The 24,974-nt window shown below is 44.1% G+C and overlaps 1 protein-coding gene across 3 annotated transcripts in view; it reads right to left on the reverse strand.

Annotated features, from left to right (window-relative positions):
- Positions 1–24,974, reverse strand: part of PCYT1B (phosphate cytidylyltransferase 1B, choline) — a 148,626-nt gene that overhangs the window by 80,656 nt on the left and 42,996 nt on the right. For 2 of the 3 annotated variants that reach the window (XM_025276004.3, XM_025276003.3), the window contains exon 2: positions 2,845–2,944. In XM_025276004.3, coding sequence (XP_025131789.1) covers positions 2,845–2,944 — 100 coding nt within the window. Of the gene's footprint in view, positions 1–2,844; positions 2,945–3,446; positions 3,713–24,974 lie in introns of those variants that run through there. The other variant, XM_025276005.3, reaches the window with a different exon arrangement.

Here is a 24,974-nt window from a genome sequence, read left to right on the forward strand (position 1 = left end):
TCACAAAGTACTGAGCATACAGTACTTCTCCAGGTGCTGGTAAAACAGCAGTGGGCATGGAGATGGTCCTCCCACTATAGAAGATCGTCGCATCTGTCTTGTTCACACACTTGCTAACCTCCAGTTCAAAGTCTGAGCATGTTCTCACTGAGCTCCATGGGCTGCCGTGGCACATGCTCCACAGGGCAGCCCATCGTGGTGGACAAAGCAGGGGTATGAGGTGAAAGGGACTTGAGATCGAATCCTAGCTCTACCTGTCAGCTAGGACATTTGACAAGTTACTTTCTAGTTCTCCAAGTGTCACTGACCTTGTCAGCAGAGAGGGCACAAAAATACCCACCTTAACCAGTTTTTGCAAAGACTAAATAGAGTACATACAGGGCACAGCACCTAGCAGATGGAGGGCAAGTTCAAATTCCCTTTTCCTTTCCCTTAGAAAAGTAGGATCCTTTTCTGCTCGGGCCTAAAACCCATCCTTTAACTTGAAGTCAAGTCTGTTCTCTTCATAACTACCTGAACTTTCATTCCACTGTTTAGATTTATTGCTGCGTCAGCATTTCTCAGGCTATGGTCTATAGGTCACCAACTTCAGAATCGCCTGGGTTATTTGTTAAAAATGCAGATGCCTGGGCTCCATCCTAGATTTAGGAGTCTGGGAGAGTGAGCAAAAACCTCCGCTGCTTACAAACTTACCAGGTGATTCTTTGCACACTGGTTTAGCTGCTCTGCACTATCTCCTCAAGGCTTTTCTTGCCTAAATTTTCACAACAAGTCATTATAAGAACTTCCTTGGTGATCCAGTGGTTGAGAATCTGCCTGTCAACACAGGCAACGTGGGTTCAATCCCTGGTCCAGGAACTAAGATCCCACATGCCACAGGGCAACTAAGCCTGTGCACCACAACTAGAGAGCAGCCCCACTCACCATAACTAGGGAAAGCCCACACAGCACAAAGACCCGGTGTGCCCGAAAATAAATGAGTAAATTTAAACAAAGCAGTCACTACAAAGCGCTCTAACTGCCTGCTCTGCTCCTCACTTCACTCCCTCGAAGCTCTTCTTAAAGGGGCAGCAGAGTGTGCCCCTTTAAGAGTGTAAAGGGCCAACAGATCAAGCTTGAGCACAAACAGGTTTGAGACCCAATCCCAGCTTTAGCACTTACCAGTGGTTCTCAAAGCATGGTTCCCCAGCAGCAGCCTCACCTGGGAACTTCTTAGAGATGCACATTCTTGGGTCTCACCCCAGTTGGACTGAATCAGGGGGTAAGGCCCAGCCACCTGTGTTTTAATAAGCCCTCTGGGTTATTCTAAGACAAACTCAAAGTGAGAAACACTGCCACTTACTAGCTAAACGATCTTCTGCAGATTCACAGATTCTCTAAAGCAGCGGTCCCCAACCTCTTTGGCACCAGGAATTGGTTTTGTGGGAGACAATTTTTCCATGGCCTGGGGTGGGGATGGTTTGGGGATGATTCAAGTGCATTACATTGATTGTGCACTTTATTTCTATCGTTATTACATCAGCTGCACCTCAGATCATCAGGCACTAGATCCTGGAGGTTGGGGACCCCTGTTCTAAAGCCTTCACTTCCTCACCTGTGAAATGCTAAAAGTATCAAACACATAGGGTTGTGATAGTGAAATGACAATAAAGATAAAGAACTTAGTGTACAGTAAGTACTTAATAAATATCTGCTGCTCTTCAGCAAACTGTCCTTTGTCGCATGGATTCTATTACATTTGGGAGGTTTGTTTTTTGGGCTGGCGAGTGGAAACCATAGAATTATGCCATCCCAAATGGCTCAAGGCTCACCTGCTGGACTAGTCTTATTTTTCACTCCATCGCAATCAACAGAAACGCCACTCCCTCCCTCCCTATCATTGCACCTTCACTATTCCTGTCTCATTTGCCCACAATATCCTTCCATTTTCTTCCCACAAAGAACCCATCGTTACTTTTTCTGACAGATCAGCTCAGGTCTGGGATTAGGTCTTGCCTGACTGCTTGAAGCCAAATGAATCTGCCCTTCTCAAAACTGTCAGCTATCATTTGTGCTGCAGGATTTAACCCCTAAGAACATGCATGCAAGCTACTGGTGGGTTTTTAATTCCTATCTAGTTGTCTTGTCTCTTTAATTATAGTGAACGCTCTTAGGAAACAGAGATAGCACCTTACAGTTCTTTTTTACATCTCTTCCCTCTCCATCTCCAGTAGGGGCTAAAGGAATGAACGGTAAGTTCCTAGAGCAGAGCCAGGGCATACTTGGAGAAACTTAAAACACAGACTTTTAAGAATGATAATAATTACAGTAGCATAGGTTTTTCTATGACTTCACAGTTTTAAAAAAATGCAATGGTATGTTTAATGCAATCTAGTTGTCATAAACGGAGAAGGCAGTGGCACCCCACTCCAGTACTCTTGCCTGGAAAATCCCATGGATGGAGGAGCCTGGTAGGCTGTGGTCCATGGGGTCGCACAGAGTCGGACACGACTGAGTGACTTAGCAGCAGCAGCAGCAGCAGTTGTCATAAAAAGCCTGCTTAGGAATCCTGGCCCTGTTTGCACATGAGGAAACAGATTCAGACTGTTCTCATGACTCGCCCAGGTGGTAGAAAGTAAAGAAGAGAGCTGGGGCTCCAACTCCAGTGTCCTGCAACATCTTTTCCCTGGCTACTTTGCTTGGTCCAGTTGATCGACACCGGCATTTACCCTTCCCGCCCCGTGCGATCCCCTCTAGATGCATGTCTCCAATGTGAAGCAAGAGCTGCTCACATAATGATGGGCCTTTCTGCCACTTGAGGTGTCAGGACACGGCCCATCTGGAGAATAAGTAGTACAGCCTCACCTGGTGTCCCTAAGCGGGCTTGCGCAATGGTCAGTTTTTCATGGGGTGCTTGGCACAGACAACTGGTTTCCTCTGCAAATGGGGCAGGTGCAGTCAGGGTCTAGAAGGAAAAAAGAGAAAGGGAGTAAATTCAGTCTGACAGCCTTGGCTTTGGCACTGGCTTCCCCTGAAGTTTTATTTCTGTTGGCTACATGTGGATGATTAAGTAGAAGATATCCACTCAGTCTTTCAGAGAAATATCGTACTGTTAGAAAGAAAAACAGGGATAATGTTCATGAAGGCTTTTTTTTTTTTTTTTCCTGACTGATGCTTCAGCAATAAGCTCTCCAGCATGTACTATCTGCCAGGTACCAGACGTGGTGCTCTGGACATGGTATTTCCCCCAGGCCCTGCAATACCCTATGATGGCAGACACTGCTCTCCTCCTATAGGCATTCTATCCTTCTACAGCACAGGACGATATCATCTCTGCATCGCAGAAAAGGAAACTGAGGCTTAGCAGGATTAAGGAACATGCCAAGTCATGCCCCCTGGAAAGGCACGATGCTCAGCTTGGAGCATTTCACAAACAACCAGGGCAGACTTCAAACATTCAGACTTACCCACACCCGGGGGTACTCGGCTGGAAGGAATGCCATGGTCAGGAGTGTGGCAGACATCTGTATTTCACACACAGCGGCCTGGCCAATCACAAACTCTGACGTCTCTTTAGCGCAAAGGCCCAAGCAGTTATCTGTGCCTGGGGAGGGCCTAAAAGCCCAGCATTTCTGGCGGGCTGCAGATAACTGCTCCTCTCTGGTCGTTCCAACAGCCACCAACGGCTGGAGGCCCCGCCCCAGGCAGCTCAGGCTGGGGCTCTGGGGAGCGCTGTCAGAGAGATGTAGTCACTTGGAAGCCTGCCCAGGAAGTGGCTCTGCATTTTTGAGTCAGCCTCTTAAAATGAAAACCTCACTCTCTCTAGACAGAGGAAGACAAAGTGAGCCGTATTTCTGTAAACAAGGGGCAGGTGCAATCCAGAATCCATCTGTCGTCTTTGAACTATGTCCTTACCATGGTCTTCGCTACCTCATCTTCAATATTTTTAAAGCTGAAGGTGACGAGTCACTGTGAATATTACTCATATTGCTGCATGAACTATTTCTTAGAGATAGACACAGGTGTTCCTTAACTTGGGAAGACTAAAGAATGATCCATACATGTGAAGGTGGCTGTGAGACTGCCATTCATTCACTCATTCGCTTAAATACAAGTCAGGGGACATCTGAGAACTGGAGGTAGAAGCAAAGATAAGACCAGTCCCCACTCTGCAGGGACCCCCATGCTCCACTGACCTGCCCCTACCGTCTCCCCATTGTTGTACCTTTCGCCCTGGGAGCTGGAGTCCTGCCCTAAAGTTGTCTGGAGACCTCTCAGTTGACTGAGGCTTTCTTAACCCCCACCCTCCCATTCAGGGCTCTGAAAGCAAATCAAGACTTGAGACATGGAATCAGGAAATTTGAGTCTCTTAACTGCTTCCCTTTGAGATACATTAAGGTGACCTTGTAGGCCATGATGGGTCAGGGCAGTATTTTGAAGGAATAAAGGGGCGCAGGTGCAGGGATGAGAGCAGAGGCTCTGTAGCCACAAAATGGGGATTCAAATCCCGTTTCTAGCACTTAAAGGCTCTGTGTTCTAATTTGACTCTCCTGGTTGAAAGGAACAGATGCTACAGCTAAGTCAAGAGATGAAGGCTTACTTTACAGCTATCCTGGCACACAAACTGTGGGGGAAAAGGAGAAAGGGGCAGCACCTGGCCCCAGTGTGCTCTACATTGACCTGGCTGCTCTCTGCATGTCCATCTTTCTGTCCCGCTCAGATTACTCTGCTTCCTTCCACTACATTCAAGTCTCTGCCTTCTCCTCCCTCAGAAACTTCAGCTTGAATATGGCCCATTGCAGCTTCCTCAGCCTCCCTGCCCAACCTTGTTTCAACGGCTTTGGGTTGAGCCTTTCAGTCCCAGCTCCTCCCTCTCCCTACCCACTTTCTGCTTCTTTCCATGCTTCCCAATTCAAAACCCTAATGGAAGATCAACGTGACCAAGTTCATCTGTTCAAACCAGGCCACAACCAGGATTGGCTGGCACTCAGTCAGGTGCCACCTGGGGCCCAGCGGCTGGAGTTAGTGAAGGGAGGAGGACTAGTGAGGGAGGTCATGGGTAGCCTGTCATGGCCTCTTTAGCCGGAGCTGCCTTTGGGGCAAGAAATGTATCTGACTTTGGGGACATGCCTGCAATGCGGGTAGACCCGGGTTCGATCCCTGGGTGGGGAAGATCCCCTGGAGGAGGGCATGGCAACCCACTTGAGAATTCTTGCCTGAGAAATCCCATGGACAGAGGAGCCTGATGGGCTACAGTCCATGGGGTTGGGAAGAGCCTGACACAACTGAGTGACTAACACTTTCACTGGTGGTTAAGACTCCATGCTGCATGCTTCCAATGCAGGGTGCCTGGTCAGGGAACTAAGATCCTGTGTGATGCAACTAAGATCCAGTGCAGCCAAATAAATATTTTTCAAAAAAGAAACGTATCTGACTTTGTGTGTTCTTAAAAGGAAGCTCCTCAACTTAGTTGAAACTCATTTTTATCTGTAAAATGGGTACCTATCTTATAGGGGTGTTGTGAAAAATGGGGATCAGGTATGTGAAGGACCTGGTACTCAAGGACTTGGAGCCATTTTTAGTGCTTCTAGCTTCTATTAGTGTTCACTGTTATATATCATAGTATGTAGTACTATATATTATGATTAATTATATCTATTGTGTAGTTCCCCATTGAAACAAACAGACTCATGAATGAATTTTTAGGATGCAACCCAAATAGACAAATGAATTGGCAAATGGGGTTAACTTACATTAATGATTCATTGACCTTCAATGTATGTGGCCAGTGAATCTTTTTTACATGATCTAAAATAAATTACTAATTGGAGATCTTTTATGTGCTAGTCACAAACTTTATTAAAGATATAAGGTGTTGCTGTTTTCCAAGAAAGGTATCAATATATTTTAGAGGGTGTGAAATCTGGTAATTAGAGTTGTAAAGCAACAGTAGTTACTCAAAGGTGAAAACAGGTTTATGTGCACTGTGCATTTTGTTCTTAATCATTGTGACCTAGAAGTAGGAAAACAGATGAAGCAAAGAGATGGAAGGCAGAGGATGCTCTTAAATGTACTTGTGAGCATGTGAGTAGTCCATTAACAGTAGTTGACATGGAGAAGGGGTATTTCTTGTTATGTACAAGGCACTGTGCTTAGAATGGGGCGAGTGTAAAAATAAATGAATGACACACAGGCTTGTGCTCTAGGATACTTCCTAGGTTGAAATTCAAGCTCTACTTTCAGGAAGACTTTGGTTAAGGACCAGCTATCATCAATCAGCCCTGTGATCTGAGGCAGTTTTTTGCAGCCTGAACATCCCAGAACCTCCTCCTCTGAGTCAGAGCAAATCATTTGATTTAGAAGGAATTCTAGGGCTTCCCTGGTGACTCAGTGGTAAAGAATCCACCTGCCAATGCAGAAGATACAGGTTCGATCCCTGATCCAGGAAGATCCCACATGCCATGGAGCAACAAAGCTGGTGCACCACACTACTGAGCCTGTGCTCTAGAGCCTGGGAGCCCCACCTACTGAGCCTGCGCTCTAGAGCCTGGGAGCCCCAACTACGGAGGCTGCGCTCTAGAGCCTGGGAGCCACAACTGCGGAGCCTGCGCTCTAGAGCCTGGGAGCCCCACCTGCTGAGCCTGCGCTCTAGAGCCTGGGAGCCCCACCTGCTGAGCCTGCGCTCTAGAGCCTGGGAGCCCCACCTGCTGAGCCTGCGCTCTAGAGCCTGGGAGCCCCACCTGCTGAGCCTGCGCTCTAGAGCCTGGGAGCCCCACCTGCTGAGCCTGCGCTCTAGAGCCTGGGAGCCCCACCTGCTGAGCCTGCGCTCTAGAGCCTGGGAGCCCCACCTGCTGAGCCTGCGCTCTAGAGCCTGGGAGCCCCACCTGCTGAGCCTGCGCTCTAGAGCCTGGGAGCCCCACCTGCTGAGCCTGCGCTCTAGAGCCTGGGAGCCCCACCTGCTGAGCCTGCGCTCTAGAGCCTGGGAGCCCCACCTGCTGAGCCTGCGCTCTAGAGCCTGGGAGCCCCACCTGCTGAGCCTGCGCTCTAGAGCCTGGGAGCCCCAACTACGGAGGCTGCGCTCTAGAGCCTGGGAGCCCCAACTACTGAGCCTGCGCTCTAGAGCCTGGGAGCCCCACCTACTGAGCCTGCGCTCTAGAGCCTGGGAGCCCCAACTACTGAGCCTGCGCTCTAGAGCCTGGGAGCCACAACTACTGACTGTGCTCTAGAGCCTGGGAGCCCCAACTACTGAAGCCCACCCGCCCTAGAGCCTGGGAGCCCCAACTACGGAGGCTGCGCTCTAGAGCCTGGGAGCCCCACCTGCTGAGCCTGCGCTCTAGAGCCTGGGAGCCCCACCTGCTGAGCCTGTGCTCTAGAGCCTGGGAGCCCCAACTGCTGAGCCTGTGCTCTAGAGCCTGGGAGCCCCAACTGCTGAGCCTGCGCTCTAGAGCCTGGGAGCCCCAACTACGGAGCCTGTGCTCTAGAGCCTGGGAGCCCCAACTACTGAGCCTGTGCTCTAGAGCCTGGGAGCCCCAACTACTGAGCCTGTGCTCTAGAGCCTGGGAGCCCCAACTACTGAGCCTGTGCTCTAGAGCCTGGGAGCCCCAACTGCTGAGCCTGCGCTCTAGAGCCTGTGAGCCCCAACTACTGAGCCTGCGCTCTAGAGCCTGGGAGCCCCAACTACTGAGCCTGCGCTCTAGAGCCTGGGAGCCCCAACTGCTGAGCCTGCGCTCTAGAGCCTGGGAGCCCCACCTGCTGAGCCTGCGCTCTAGAGCCTGGGAGCCCCAACTGCTGAGCCTGCGCTCTAGAGCCTGGGAGCCCCACCTGCTGAGCCTGCGCTCTAGAGCCTGGGAGCCCCACCTGCTGAGCCTGCGCTCTAGAGCCTGGGAGCCCCACCTGCTGAGCCTGCGCTCTAGAGCCTGGGAGCCCCACCTGCTGAGCCTGCGCTCTAGAGCCTGGGAGCCCCACCTGCTGAGCCTGCGCTCTAGAGCCTGGGAGCCCCAACTACGGAGGCTGCGCTCTAGAGCCTGGGAGCCCCAACTGCTGAGCCTGTGCTCTAGAGCCTGGGAGCCCCACCTGCTGAGCCTGCGCTCTAGAGCCTGGGAGCCCCAACTACGGAGGCTGCGCTCTAGAGCCTGGGAGCCCCAACTGCTGAGCCTGTGCTCTAGAGCCTGGGAGCCCCAACTGCTGAGCCTGTGCTCTAGAGCCTGGGAGCCCCAACTGCTGAGCCTGTGCTCTAGAGCCTGGGAGCCCCAACTGCTGAGCCTGTGCTCTAGAGCCTGGGAGCCCCAACTACTGAGCCTGTGCTCTAGAGCCTGGGAGCCCCAACTACAGAGGCTGTGCTCTAGAGCCTGTGAGCCCCAACTGCTGAGCCTGTGCTCTAGAGCCTGTGAGCCCCAACTGCTGAGCCTGTGCTCTAGAGCCTGTGAGCCCCAACTGCTGAGCCTGCGCTCTAGAGCCTGTGAGCCACAACTACTGAAGTCCACGCGCCCAAGAGCCCATGCTCCACAAGAGAAGCCACTGCAATGAGAAGCCCATGAACTGCAACTAGAGAGTAGTCCTCACTTGCTGCAACTAGTGGAAAAAAATATACACAGCAACAAAGACCCAGCACATCCAAAAATAAGCAAATACAATTAGAGAAGGAATTCTATGCTATCAGGTTGTCCCCTCCACCTACAAATGGCAGACCAACCTCAGGACAACAGGATTAAGACAGCCAGAGGCTCGAGAGGGACCCTGACTGGTCCATCCTGGCCTCCAGGCTCTATATCCGCCTGCAGGGCACCCAGGCCCCCATCTATTCCTCACTGTTTGCCAGAGCTAGGATGGTTCCAGGGATTCTCTGGTCTAGGCCCTACATGAGACATAAAACCGAGGCCCAATAACATAACATACAAACCTTCAAGTGCCTACCTAGTGCCATGTATCCATCTACATGCTATCAGATGTATGAGTTCATTTAATTTGTACCCTGTAAGGCAGGTACTGCCTCCACTGAACTGTAAAGGACCTGTCTTCAACAGTGACACCAAGTGGCAGCAAGAAGCAACAGCAGGGGTAGATCCCTCAGACTCAGTGACCTTTTGGGCTCCCTTTGAACTGAGGACACACTAGGATTCTAAGAGAATCAGGACAAAGGGGTCTCAAGGCCTTTGCATATGAGAGGTTCAGGGCGCTGGGCCAGGGCTTCTTAACCCTTTAAAAATCCTCACTCTCCTCTAGTAAACATAAAAATTTCATGGGCCTCTCTAGCCCTGAATTTGGTATATGGCTTCCTAAGGGGGCATAGTCTATCCTCTGATGATCTCTATCAGTCAAGAGGCTTAATTTCAATGACTTGTATGTTGAAGAGGGTAGAATTTTCCCTCACATATAAAATTGCTAAAAATTTAATATGCCTGTACAAACTAATACCTCTTCCCGTTCTAAAAAGGCCACCCTTCGCCTTTGAGGATTGCTGCCCCACGGCCAATTTTGTTTTTCCCTTTCTTATTTCCTCCCCCACCCCCTTATCTATCCTATACACATCTGGCATCATATGAAACACACAGCATGTGCTAGTTAGTAAACACTCGACAATGTGATCTGGTGATTTGGAGTCTTAAGCTGAGGCTTGTTTATATGTAAGTAATCTGGCCTGTTTCACTAAGTCTGGACTTCTTGCTAATTAGAAAAGTGAGGGGGGAGCAAACAATTGAAAAAACATAAGCGTGGGACTTCATTTTTACCCAGACTTAGTGAAATAGGCCAGATTACTTACATATAAACAAGCCTCAGCTTAAGACTCCAAATCACCAGATCACATTGTCGAGTGTTTACTAACTAGTACATGCTGTGTGTTTCATATGATGCCAGATGTGTATAGGATAGATAAGGGGATGGGGGAGGAAATAAGAAAAGGAAAAACAAAATTGGCTGTGGGGCAGCAATCCTCAAAGGCAAAGGGTGGCCTTTTTAGAATGGGAAGAGGTATTAGTTTGTACAGGCATATTAAATTTTTAGCAATTTTATATGTGAGGGAAAATTCTACCCTCTTCAACATACAAGTCATTGAAATTAAGCCTCTTGACTGATAGAGATCATCAGAGGATAGACTATGCCCCCTTAGGAAGCCATATACCAAATTCAGGGCTAGAGAGGCCCATGAAATTTTTATGTTTACTAGAGGAGAGTGAGGATTTTTAAAGGGTTAAGAAGCCCTGGCCCAGCGCCCTGAACCTCTCATATGCAAAGGCCTTGCCAGACCACAGAATTGGAGCTAGACTGCAATAAAACTTGTACCTAATTTAAGATTTCAGAACACCCAGTCATTGCATGTGGACATACTGCCTATACAAAGCTCTGGTTATGCAAACTACATGGCAGTGCCACATGAAAGCATGTTCCCATCAGTCTTCTTAAGGGGGAAGACTAGATCCTGGGCATTTCATTTGCAGAATATGTTCAACTGGACATTATCAACTATTTACTTAAAACAAAAGCTATTAGGCACTATATAAAATATACAATACAAACATTACTTGAGTGCAAAAGTGGTCAGTAGAACCTCTATTTATGCACTAGGCATCTCTGACTGACAACAGGCTCAATCACACAGCAAGTTAATCAACCAATCAAAATTTAGCATGGTACTGCTGAGGGTGACAGGCCAACTGCAAAGCTGCTTGTTTAAGCTAAGCTACTTTTAACTACAGTGGGGCTATTCAGTCAGGCCTGCGTTCCAATCCTAGTTCCATAAGTCAGTGGCCACTTGATTTTCTAAATTTGAGTTTTAGAAAATTGCTGGTGCTTAACCTCTCTAACCTTCAGTATCCTCATCCAGAACATCTAGAAAAGAAGGATAATAAAATGATCTATCTCAGGACTTCCTTGGGAATTCCCTAGGAATTCCCCAGTGGTTAGAATCCACCCTCCAATGAAGGGGACATGGGTTTGATCCCTGGTGGGGAACAAAGACCCCACATGCTGTGGGGCAACTAAGCACACACACTACAACTAGAGAAAGCCCGCATGCCGCAACAAAGACCCAGCACAGCCAAAAATAAAAGAAAAAAAAATAATAAAAAGGAGCAGTCGTTTTAAAAAAAAAAAAAAAAGATCCATCTCATGAAGTTGTTGTGAGGAGTAAATGAAATGATGTATGCATGATTAACATCTTCCTTCTGCCTCTCCAGAATACATACTCTCCCACCTTCTTTACTCCTCAGTGTATGGCTTTCTGTATGGACTCCACCACTGGGTTCTCTTGCCTTCCTGCTTCCAGTTGGGTTGGGCCCATGGAAGCATGCAAAATGCTGGAGGGTAGAACAAGAGGGTACTCATCTCGCTGGTATCCTCCCTGAGAGGAACCAGTATGCTAGTCCTGCTCCCTGCCTGAGAGCCACAGCTCCATGAGGTTCTGGTAACCGCATTCTCCCCATACCCCTTTCCTGCCTAGGGCTGGCAATGTGTCTAGGCCTCCCAGTGTTTCTAGGCTTCAGGTACTATACCCATACTATACTTTGAGGTTTCCTTAAACTCTGCGCATGCCTTTAAAAATAGTCCCTTTGTTACTGCTGCTGCTGCTAAGTCACGTCAGTCGTGTCTGACTCTGTGCAACCCCATAGACGGCAGCCCACCAGGCTCCTCCGTCCATGGGATTTCCCAGGCAAGAGTATTGGAGTGGGGTGCCATTGCCTTCTCCGAGTCCCTTTGTTAAGCTGTCTTCAAATTTCCCCTTTAGAGTAAACTGTCTATGTCTCGCCAAGGCCTTGACTGATATGGTGTATATAACTGTATGATGCCAGGCTCAATAAATTTAGCCAGCAAATGTTGATGAGGCATGTTAAGAAGCACAGAAATCAATTGAAAAGTGAATTACCCATAGTTAATAAAGTCATAATTGTCTAAAGAATGTCTTCCAGTTGGAAAGACTTGTACAATGACAGAACATTTTAGTCAGGATATGCAAGAGAGAAGAGAAAGAAAGACTCTCCTTCTCCTATGGAGGTCTTTGGCTTTAGGACTGACCAACTTTAGAACCGCAAAGTCAGAAACACAAAAAGATGACCCAAAGTTCATCCCTCAGTCCCCTGCTGTTGGGTTTGTATCTACTTGTCACTGAATGTATTTTTTAAGGCCTGATTTTATTTGGGATCAGAGTATTTGAATCTTCTGAAAACAGAGAGTAAAGACAAAGTAGATCTCAGAGGTGACTAGAGGCCTAACACATGTGAATCACTGGACTCTTGGATGGTGTTATTGATGACAAAGCATCTCAGATCAGGCAGCTGGTGCAAAGACTCAACAAAGAGCAGTGGCACACAGGAAAAGGAGGCCCAGTACACAGCTCAGTACCAAGAAATACCCATTTTTCATTTGACTAAGTACGGCTCACACATACTCTAAACTAACAGGCACCATTAAAAACAGCAAGATAGATACACCTGCACAGACAGGGAACAATTTCTAAGACATTTTGCTGAATGCAAAAGGCAAGTCACAAAACAATATGTACACATGTTATATAGTATGATATCATTTATGGTTAGATAGAACTAGGGAATTGTATAGAAATAGGTGAGAACTGTGCTGTCCAATACCACATAGCCATTAGCCATATGTGACAATTTAAATTCAACTTATGATTTGTCATCGTCAGTCACTCAGTCATGTCCGACTCTTTGTGACCCCATAGACTGCACCACGCCAGGCTTCCCTGTCCTAAAGCATCTCCCAGAGCTTGCTCAAACTAATGTCCATTGAGTCGGTGACACCATCCAACCATCTCATCCTCTGTCACCCCCTTCTCCTCCTGCCTTCAGTCTTTCCCAGAATCAGGGTCTTTCCCAATGAGTTGGGCCTTCATATCAAGTGGCCAAAGTATTGGAGCTTCAGCTTCAGCATCAGTCCCTCCAATGAATATTCAGGATTGATTTCCTTTAGGATTGACTAGCTTGATCTCCTTGCAGGCCAAGGGATTCTCAGGAGTCTTCTCTAACACCACAGTTCAAAAGCATCAATTCTTAGGCACCCAGCCTTCTTCAATGAAGCAGATGTTTTTCTCTAGCTTTTTCTATGATCCAACAGATGCTGGCAATTTGATCTCTGGTTCCACTGCCTTTTCCAAATACAGCTTGCAAATCTGGAAGTTCTTGGAAACAATGCCCAGTTGTGGACGTGGCTGGTGGTGAAAGTAAAATCCGATGCTGTCAAGAGCAATATTGCATAGGAACCTGGAATGTCAGGTCCATGAATCAAGGCAAAGTGCATGTGGTCAAAGGGAGACAGCAAGAGAGAACATAGACATTTTAGGAATCAGTGAACTAAAATGGATAGGGGGCTTCCCAGGTAGCGCTAGTGGTAAAGAACCCACCTGCCAATGCAGGAGACATAAAAGATGCGGGTTCAATACCTGGGTTGGGAAGATCCCCTGGAGAAGGGAATGGCAACACACTACAGTATTCTTGCCTAGAGAATCCCATGGACAGAGGAGCCTGGTGGGCTATGGTCCAAGGGGTCGCACAGAGTCAGACGTGACTGAAGTGACTTAGCATGCACAAAATGGACAGGAATGGGCGAATTTAATTCAGATGGCCATTATATCTACTATTGTGGGCAAGAATCCCTTAGAAGAAATGGAGTAGCCCTCATTGTCAACAAGAGAGTCCGAAATCCAGTACTTGGGTGCAATCTCAAAAATGACAGAATGATCTGTTTGTTTCCAAGGCAAACCATTCAATATCACAGTAATCCAAGTCTATGCCCTAATTGGTAATGCTGAAGAAGCTGAAGTTGAACAGTTCTATGAAGACCTACAAGACCTTCTAGAACTAACATAAAAATAAGATGTCTTTTTCATCATAGGGGACTGGGATGCAAAAGTAGGAAGTCAAGAAACATCTGGAGTAACAAGCAAATTTGGCCCTGGAGTACAAAATGAAGTAGGACATTTGTCAAGAGAATGCATTGGTCATAACAAACACCTTCTTCCAAAGACACAAGAGACAACTCTATACATGGACATCACTGGATATTGACATCAATACTGACATCAGATTGATTATATTCTCTGTAGCCAAAGATGGAGAAGCTCTATACAGTCAGCATAAACAAGACTGGGAGCTGACTATGGCTCAGATCATGAACTCCTTACTGCAAAATTCAGACTTAAATTGAAGAAGGTAGGGGAAACCACTAGACCATTCAAGTATGATCTAAATCAAATCCCTTATGATTATACAGTGGAAGTGACAAACAGATTCAAGGGATTAGATCTGATAGACAGAGTGCCTGAAGAACTATGGACGGAGGTTTGTAACATTGTACAGGAGGCTGTGATAAAAACCATCCCCAAGAAAAAGAAATGCAAAAAGGCAAAATGGTTGTCTGAGGAGGCCTTACAAATAGCTGAGAAAAGAAGAGAAGCAAAAGGCAAAGGAGAAAAGGAAAGATATACCCATTTGAATGCAGAGTTCCAAAGAATATCAAGAAGAGATAAGAAAGCCTTGTTAAGTGATCAGTGCAAAGAAATAGAGGAAAACAATAGAATGGGAAAGACTAGAGATCTCAAGAAAATTAGAGATACAAGGGAACATTTCATGCAAAGATGGGCACGATAAAGGACAGAAACGGTATGGATCTAACAGAAGCAGAAGATATTAAGAAGAGGTGGAAGAATACACAGAAGAACTATACAAAAAAGATCTTAGCAACCTGGATAATCATGATGGTGTAATCACTTACCTGGAGCCAGATATCCTAGAATGTGAAGTCAACTGGGCCTTAGGAAGCATCACTAGGAACAAAGCTAGTGGAGGTAATGGAATTTCAGCTGAGCTATTTCAAATCCTAAAAGATGATGCTGTTGAAGTGCTGCACTCCATATGCCAGCAAATTTGGAAAACTCATCAGTGGCCACAGGACTGGAAAAGGTCAGTTTTCATTCCAATCTCAAAGAAGAGCAATGCCAAAGAATGTTCAAAGTACCACACAAGTGCATTCATTTCACATGCTAGCAAAGTTATGATTAATTAAATTTATATAAAATAACTGTTTCTCAGTTCCACTAGCCATATTTCAGTTGCTCAATAACCACATGTGGCTAGTGGCTACTGCATTATCACAGATGTAGAACATTCCAATCATCACAGAAAGTTCTATTGGACAGCACTGGCCTAGAAAAATTCACAACGAATTGTTAACTGGGGTTATCTCTGGGGAAGAAATTAGCATTAGGAGAATAGACGAAAAAATGTTTTCATTGTTTACTCCATATATATATCCGTTATTTTGTTTTATTTTTACCATGAGAACACACTGATGTAATGCATATAATTTAAAAATAAATTTAAAGAAATATTTCCTCCCCTGTGAATTCAGAGATGCAGGAAACTTAATCAAGGATCACAGTCCTGAATATGTAGGGTGGAAGCTATCTAACAGGAAATGAGTACTTCAAAAAATAACAACTATTATCTATAAACTCACTGTTACATAACATTATTCCCAGGTATGTGTAACATTTAAACCCCATTTGATAACCAACAAGTACCTACTGTATAGCTCAGGGAACCCTACTCAATATTTTGTGATAACCAATATGAGAAAGGAATCTAAAAAAAAAAGAATGAACATATGTATAAATGAATCGCTTTGCTGTATACCTGAAACTAACACAACATTGTAGATCAACGCAAGTCCAATAAAATTTAAAATTTTAAAAATTCATCTGTGCTTTTAAAAACCATTCATATTGTCTTCACAGTACCCACCCATCATTAATTTTTCCAACAAACACTACTTTGAATGCTTGCTGTATGCCAGGCACTGTTTTAAGTTCTGAGGATACGCAGGGGGAACAAAACAGACAAAAAAATCCTGCCCTTGTGATGCTTAAAGACAATAAACAACAAAAAAAGATCATAAAATGTGTAGTATGTTAAAAGGAGATAAGTTCTACAGAAAAAAAAAAAGACAACAAAGGGGAAAAGGGAGCTAGGGGGTATAACTACAAAGAGGATAGTTAAGAAAGTTGACACATGTGTAAATATACAAAGATCAATTGAGGCATGTGGTAAAAGAACACTCCAAGCAGAGCACATAGCAAGTGCAAAGGCCCTGAGGCAGGAGCATGGCTGGCTTCTGCCAGCAATAATAAGGCCAGTGTGCCTGGAGGAAATGAGTAAAAGAGAAAAACAGTAGGAAATACAGCCAGAGAGGTGAGGCATAAGGAAGGGGGTGGAAGGCAACCAGGATGCTATAAAGACTGGCTTTCACTCTGAGGAGCTGGGAATCAGTACCAAGTTTTAAACAGCCGACTTAGTTTTCACAGGACTACCTGGCTGCTATATTGAGCACAAACAGCAAGAAGTCAAAGGTGGAAGCAAGGAAAGCCCTAACACATCTGGTATCGTGACCAGGCAGGAGCAGATGAAGGCTGGGGCCAAAGTGACGGATGGCAGTGAAAGGGTAAGATTCTGTATAGATTCTGAATAAATAAAATTTGGACTTGATTGGATGTAGTGTGTGAAAGAATGAGAGGATTCAGGATAACACCACAGTTACTGGCCAGAAGAACTGGAAAGATGGGCACTGCCATTCCCTAGGACGGGGAAGACACTGGAAGTTGGGGTTTGACAGTGGGAGGTACAGGATGGCGAGATCAAGAATTCCCTTCTCAAACACACACTTTAATGTAGATTTGGGCTTTTGGGTTTTGGTGGGTTATTTTTGGCTGCAAGGCATGTGGGATCCTAGTTCCCTGACCAAGGATCAAACCCTCATCTCCTGCAGTGGAAGCATGGAGTCTTAACCACTGGACCACCAGGGGATTCCCTAGATTTGTTTAATCTACAAGAAATGAGTTAAGAATATACAATGGGGGAAAGACAGCCTCTTCAATAAGTGATATCAGGGAAACGGGACAGCAACATGCAAAAGAATCAAACCAGACTACTCTCTCATGTCATACAGAAAAATAAATTTGAAATGGATTAAAGACTTAAATATAAGATCTGAAACCATAAAACTTCTAGTATAAAATTCAGGCAGTAAGCTCTTTCATGTTGATCTTAGTAGCAGTTTGTGTGTGTGTGTGGGGGGTGTCTTCTCAGGAAAGGGAAACAAAGGCAAGAATAAATAAAGGGGGGACTTCCCTGGTGGTCCAGTGGTTAAGACTCTGTGCTCCCAATGCAGGGGGCACAGGTTCAATCCCTGATTGAGGAACTGAGATTGTGCATGCCACACAGCACAGCCAAATAAATAAACAAAGGGACTTCAAACTAAAAAGCTTCTGAACTGTTGGTGGGAATGTAAATTGGAATGTAAACTATGGAGAACAGTTTGGCAGCTCCTCAAAAAATTAAGAACTGAACTACCATATGGCCCAGCAGTTCCACTTCTGGGTATCTATCCAAAGAAAACAAAAATGCCAATTAGAAAAGATACATGGACCCCTTTGTTCATTACAGCTTTATTTACAATAGCCAAGACACAGAAGCAACCTAAGGGTCCACCAATAGATGATTGGATAGAGAATTCCCTGGTGGTCCAGTGGTTAGGGCTCCGCACTTCCATGCAGGTAGTATAAGTACGATCCCTGGCTGAGGAGCTAAGAGCCTGCATGCTGCATGGCCAAGAAATAAATAAGTACAAAAAATAGATGAATGGATAAAGATGTGGTATGTATGAATATATGTGTTTATATATATGTATATATATACAAACATACATACACACAATGGAATATTGGTCATTAAAAAAGAATGAAATGCTGCCACTTGTGAAGACATGGATGGATCTAGAGGGTATTATGCTAAGTGAAATAAATCAGACAGAAAGACAACTACTGTCTGATTTCACTTATATGTGGAATCTAAAAAAAACAAATGCACAAATGTAACAGAACAGAAACAGAGTACAGATACAGAGAACAAACAGGTGGTTGCCAGAGGGGAGAGGTGTGAGGGCAGTAAAGAAATAGCTGAGGGATATTAAGAGATACAAAGTTTCAGGTGCAAAATAAATGAGTCACAGATATGAAGTGTACAGTGTGGGAAATATAGTTAATAACTAGGCAATATCTTGGTAGGGTGATATCTCATAATTAGACTTACTGTGGTTATCATTTTGAAGTGTATAGCGATACCGAATCAGTACATTGTTTAACAGGAAGATTGTGTCATAGGTCAATTATACTTCAAAAATAAAGAAACAAACTCATAGAAGAGATCAGATTGGTATTATTAGAGGTAGGAGATTGGAGAAGGGGGTAACTGATGAAGGTGGTCAAAAGGTGTACATTTCCAGTTATAAGATAAATAAATACTAGGGATGTAATGAACAACATGATAAATATCATTAACACTGCTATATGTTACATATAAAAATTGTTAAGGGAATAAATCCTAAGTGTTCTCATCACAAGGAAAAATTTTTTTTCTATTTCTTTAATTTTTTATCTATAGGAGATGACTGATGTTAATTAAACCTACTGTGATAATCATTTCATGTTGTATGTAAGTCAAATCATTATATTGTATACCTTAAACTTATACAATGCTATATGTCAATTTTATCTCAATAAAACTGGAAGAAAAAACAAAATTTACTTTAAAAAAAGAATTCTGTTCTCACACATTTGGTTTGACATGCCTATTAGATATCCAAGTGGAGATGTCAGGTGGGCAGTTGGTTGTACAAGACTAGAGTTTGGGATAGAAGACTAAGCTAGCGATACACGTTAAGAAGCCATCAGAATTTAAATGATACTTAAAACCACTAGGCTAGATTCATTCATTCAGCTAGGGTGAGTGCAGATTGAAGAGAGGTCTGCATGGGCACTTGAGGAGACAATGTATATTTATGGCCTGTCTCCCCCAACTACAATGGAAACTCCAAGAAACAGGGACTAAGTCTGTTCTATTCACTACTACATCCATACTTTCTAAGGCAGTTGCTTAGTTGTGTCCGACTCTTTTGTGACCCTTTGGACTGTAGCCCACAGGCTCTTCTGTCCATGGGATTTCCCGGACAAGAATACCAGAGAGGGTTGCCATTTCCTTGTCCAGGGGATATTCCCAATCCACGGATCAAACCAGTATCTCCTACATTGGCAGGCAGATTCTTTACCACTAAGCCTTCAGGGAAGCTCTTCTAAGGCAGTACCTGACATATAAAATGTCCTCAATAAATATTTGCTGAATGGGGAATTTTAAAGTCACTGGAGAATGACTACTGATAAAAAAAAAAAAACTAGAGAAAGAAAGATTATTGATAAAGATTAAACTGATGTAAGGCCATTATCTTCATTACCTCCACCATAGTTTGGCCCCAGGTAAATAACAGGGAGAGAACACAGCTCCACCCATCAAAAGAAAATTGAACTAAAGATTTACTGAGCATGGCCCCGCCCATCAGAACAAGACCCAGTTTCCCCCTCAGTCAATCTCTCCCATCAGGAAGCTTCCATAAGCCTCTTAGCCTTCTCCATCAGAGGGCAGACAGACTGAAAACCACAATCACAGAAAACTAACCAATCTGATCACATGGACCAGAGCCTTGTCTAACTCAGTGAAATTATGAGCCATGCCATGTAGGGCCATTTTGACAAAACGTGGTCCATTGGAGAAGGGAATGGCAAACCACTTCAATATTCCTGCCTTGAGAACACCATGAACAGTATGAAAAGGCAAAAAGATAGGACACTAAAAGATGAACTCCTCAGGTCGGTAGGTGCCCAATATGCTACTGGAGATTAGTGGAGAAATAACTCCAGAAATGATGTATGCAGAATACATCATGAGAAACGCTGGGCTGGAAGAAGCACAAGCTGGAATCAAAATTGCTGGGAGAAATATCAATAACCTCAGATATGCAGATGACACCACCCTTATGGCAGAAAGTGAAGAGGAACGAAAAAGCCTCTTGATGAGAGTGAAAGAGGAGAGTGAAAAAGTTGGCTTAAAGCTCAACATTCAGAAAACGAAGATCATGGCATCTGGTCCCATCACTTCATGGGAAATAGATGGGGAAACAGTGGAAACAGTGTCAGACTTTATGTTTTTGGGCTCCAAAATCACTGCAGAGAGTGACTGCAGCCATGAAATTAAAAGACGCTTACTCCTTGGAAGGAAAGTTATGACCAACCTAGATAGCATATTCAAAAGCAGAGACATTACTTTGCCAACAAAGGTCCGTCTAGTCAAGGCTATGGTTTTTCCAGTGGTCGTGTATGGATGTGAGAGTTGGACTGTGAAGAAAGCTGAGTGCTGAAGAATTGATGCTTTTGAACTGTGGTGTTGGAGAAGACTCTTGAGAGTCCCTTGGACTGCAAGGAGATCCAACCAGTCCATTCTGAAAGAGATCAGCCCTGGGATTTCTTTGGAAGGAATGATGCTAAAGCTGAAACTCCAGTACTTTGGGCACCTCATGCAAAGAGTTGACTCACTGGAAAAGACCCTGATGCTGGGAGGGATTGGGGGCAGGAGGAGAAGGGGACGACAGAGGATGAGATGGCTGGATGGTATCATCGACTTGATGGACGTAAGTCTGAGTGAACTCCAGGAGTTGGTGATGCACAGGGAGGCCTGGCATGCTGCAGTTCATGGGGTTGCAAAGAGTCGGACACGACTGAGCGACTGAACTGAACTGACTGAACTCCAGAAAGAATGAAGAGACAGAGCCAAAGCAAAAATACCACCCAGTTGTGGATATGACTGGTGATAAAACTAAAGTCGGATGCTGTCAAGAGCAATATTGCATAGGAACCTGGAATGTTAGATCCATGAATCAAGGCAAATTGGAAGTGGTCAAATAGGAGATGGCAAGAGTGAATGTTGACATTTTAGGAATCAGTGAACTAGAATGGACTGGAATGGGTAAATTTAACTCAGATGACCATTATATCTACTACTGTGGGCAAGAATCCCTTAGAAGAAATGGAATAGCCATCATAGTCAACGAAAGAGTCCGAAATGCAGTACTTGGATGCAATCTCAGAAACTACAGAATGATCTCTGTTCATTTCTAAGGCAAACCATTCAATATCACAGTAATCCAACTTTATGCCCTGACCAGTAATTCTGAAGAAGCTACAGTTGAATGGTCTATGAAGACCTACAAGACCCTCTAGAACTAACACCCAAAAAAGGTGTCCTTTTCATTATAGGGCACTGGAACGCAAAAGTAGGAAGTCAAGAAACACCTGGAGTAACAGGCAAATTTGGCCTTGGAGTACAGAATGAAGCAGGGAAACGGTTAATAGAGTTTTGCCAAGAGAACGCACTGGTCATAGCAAACACCCTCTTCCAACAACGCAAGAGAAGACTCTACCCATGGACATCACCAGATGGTCAACACCAAAATCAGACTGATTATATTCTTTGCAGCCAAAGATGGAGAAGCTCTATACAGTCAGCAAAAACAAGACCGGGAGCTGACTGTGGCTCAGAGCATGAACTCCTTATTGCCAAATTCAGACTTAAATTGAAGAAAGTAGGGAAAACCACCAGACCATTCAGGTATGATCTAAATCAAATTCCTTATGATTATACAGTGGAAGTGAGAAATAGATTTAAGGGACTAGATCTGACAGATAGAGTGCCTGAAGAACTATGGACAGAGGTTCGTGATACTGTACAGGAGACAGGGATCAAGACCATCCTCAAGAAAAAGAAATGAAAAAAGCAAAACGGTTGTCTGAGGAGGTCTTACAAATAGCTGTGAAAAGAAGAGAAGTGAAAAGCAAAGGAGAAAGGAAAGAGATACCCATTTGAATGCAGAGTTCCAAAGAAGAGCAAGGAGAGATAAGAAATCCTTTCTCAGTGATTAGTGCAAAGAAATAGAGGAAAACAACAGAATGGGAAAGACTAGAGATCTCTTCAAGAATATTAGAGATACCAAGGGAACATTTCATGCAAAGATGCCCACAATAAAGGACAGAGATGGTATGGACCTAACAGAAGCAGAATATATTAAGAAGAGGTGGCAAGAATACACAGAAGAACTATACAAAAAAGATCTTCATGACTCAGATAACCACAATGGTGTGATCACTCACCTAGAACCAGACATCCTAGAATATGAAGTCAAGCGGGCCTTAGGAACCATCACTACAAACAAAGCTAGTAGAGGGGATGGAATTCCAGTTGAGCTATTTCAAATCCTAAAAGATGATGCTGTGAAAGTGCTGCATTCAATATGCCAGCAAATTTGGAAAACTCAGCAGTGGCCACAAGACTGGAAAAGGTCAGTTTTCATTCCACTCCCAAAGAAAGGCAATGCCAAAGAATGCTCAAACTACTGCACAGTTGCACTCATCTCACACGCCAGCAAACTAAAGCTAGGCTTCAACAGTACCTGAATCGAGAACTTGCAGATGTTCAAGAAAAGGCAGCGGAACCAGAGATCAAATTGCCAACATCCGTTGGATCATGGGAAAAGCAAGAAAATTCCAGAAAAACATCTACTTCTGTTTTATTGACTATGCCAAAGCCTTTGACCGTGTGTATCACAACAAACTGTGCAAAATTCTTAAAGAGATGGGAATACCAGACCACCTTACCTGCCTCCTGAGAAATCTGTATGCAGGTCAAGAAGCAACAGTTAGAACCGGACATGGAACAATAGACTAATTGTAAAAGAGTACGTCAAGGCTGTATATATTGTCACCCTGCTTATTTAACTTATAATGCAGAGTACATCGCATGAAATGCTGGGCTGGTTGAAGCACAAGCTGGAATCAAGATTGCCGGGAGAAATATCAATAACCTCAGATATGCAGATGATACCACCCTTATGGCAGAAAGCAAAGAAGAACTAAAGAGCCTCTTGAAGAAAGTGAAAGAGGAGAGTGAAAAAGCTGGCTTAAAAGTCAACATTCAAAAAACAAAGATCATGGCATCCAGTCCCATCACTTCATGGCAAATAGATGGGGAAATAATGGAAACGGTGAGAGACTTTATTTTGGGGGGCTCCAAAATCACTGCAGATGGTGACTGCAGCCATGAAACTAAAAGACCTCGCTCCTTGGAAGAAAAATTATGAAAAACCTAGACAGAATATTAAAAAGCAGAGCCATTATTTTGCCAACAAAGGTCCATCTAGTCAAAGCTATGGTTTTTCCAGTAGTCATGTATGAATGTGAGAGCTGGATGGTCCAACTGCTCAGAAAGCTGAGCACCGAAGAATTGATGCTTTTGAACTGTGGTGTTGGAGAAGACTCTTGAGAGTCCCTTGGACTGCAAGGAGATCCAACCAGTAAATCCTAAAGGAAATCAGTCCTGAATATTCATTGGAGGGACTGATGCTGAAGCTGAAACTCCAATAATTTGGCCACCCGATGCAAAGTACTGACTCATTAGGAAAGACCCTGATGCTGGGAAAGTTTGAAAGCAGGAGCAAAAGGGGACGACAGAGGATGAGATGATTGGATGGTATCATTGACTCGATGGACATGAGCCTGAGCAAGCTCCGGGAGTTGGTGATGGACAGGGAAGCCTGGAGTGCTGCATTCCCCGGGGGTCGCAAAGAGGCAGACATGACTGAGCAAGTGAACTGAACCAAACTGATTTTATCAACAGACTATTTTGTGTGTGTGTTTAATTTTTTTCTTATAAACTTTTTATATTGAATATAGCCTATATTATATTGGAAAATAGCCAATTAACAATGTTGTGATAGTTTCAGGTGGACAGCATAGAGACTCAGCCATATTTATACATGTATCCATTCTCCTCCAAACTACCGCCCCATCCAAGGCTACCTCATAACATTGAGCCAAGTTCCCTGTGCTGCACTGTAGGTCTTTGTTGGTTACTCATTTTAATTATAGCAGTGTGTACATGACCATCCCAAATGCCCTGTTTTTTCCCCTCCAGCAACCATAAGTTCTTTTTTTATGTATGTGAGAAATAGACTTTATGTTTTAAAGTGGTTTTAGTTTCAGAGCAAAATGAGTAGAAGTTATGGATGTTTCTCATACAAATCTCACTTATTTTAATAGCTATAAAACATTCCACTAAATATCAATTCTCTGTTGTATAATATTAAATTGCTTATATTTTACTAATACAAATAACATTCTAAACATAATTTTGAACTTCTGATTATTTCCTTAGGATAATGCCTAGGAGCTGAATTACTTAGATCAGGGGTATGAACATTTTAAAGATGAGTATTTGAAGAACATTTAAACATATATTGGCCAATTACCTTCTACAAAAGCTGCATCATTCATACATTACAGCGTATAAAGGCACCTATCTTGCTGCCACCTCACTGGCATTGAGTATTATCTTTGTCAATTTTATAGATCAAAAATGGCATCATGCTGCTTCAATTTGAATTATTTTGATTACAAAAAAGAGTGAATGCTTTTCAAATGTTTATTAGTCATTTATATTTTCTTCTGAGAATAATCTGTCCTTTACTCATTTCTCTATTACTGAGGATAAGTATTTTGAAGTTAGTTAAAAGCAAAACAATAATACAGTCTAAAAATTGTCTTTTAAATGTCTTTTAAAAAGTGTATTTTCCAACTTTAGGGTATCCTCACAAGAATTCCATTTTTTAAACCAACGTGGCAATACCCACATCTAGATCAGGCTAGTAATTGTAGTCCTTCCAGCAATCAGGGATGAGAATTTTTTTTTTATGCCCTAGGGATACAGCCACCCTTAAAACACTGACCATCCATATGCCATAACCCCCACGTGGCTACCTTCCAAACCCCACAGTGGTGGGATTCAAATAGCTGAAAACTCTTAATACTAAAAATAACACTGCATTGCATTGATTCTAAAATGTATATTTCCCCCCACATTTGAGCATGTCTGATACAACTTTCCAAGACTGAACCAGGAAGAATTAGAAAATATAAATAGACCAATCACAAGTAATGAAATTGAAACCGTAACTAAGAAGTCTTCCAACAAACAAAAGTCCAGGACCAGAGGGCTTCACAGGTGAATTCTATCAAACATTTAGAGAAGAGCTAACACCTATCCTTCTCAAAC

Source organism: Bubalus bubalis, chromosome X (assembly GCF_019923935.1).
Source record: "Bubalus bubalis isolate 160015118507 breed Murrah chromosome X, NDDB_SH_1, whole genome shotgun sequence".
NCBI classification, from domain to species: domain Eukaryota; kingdom Metazoa; phylum Chordata; class Mammalia; order Artiodactyla; family Bovidae; genus Bubalus; species Bubalus bubalis.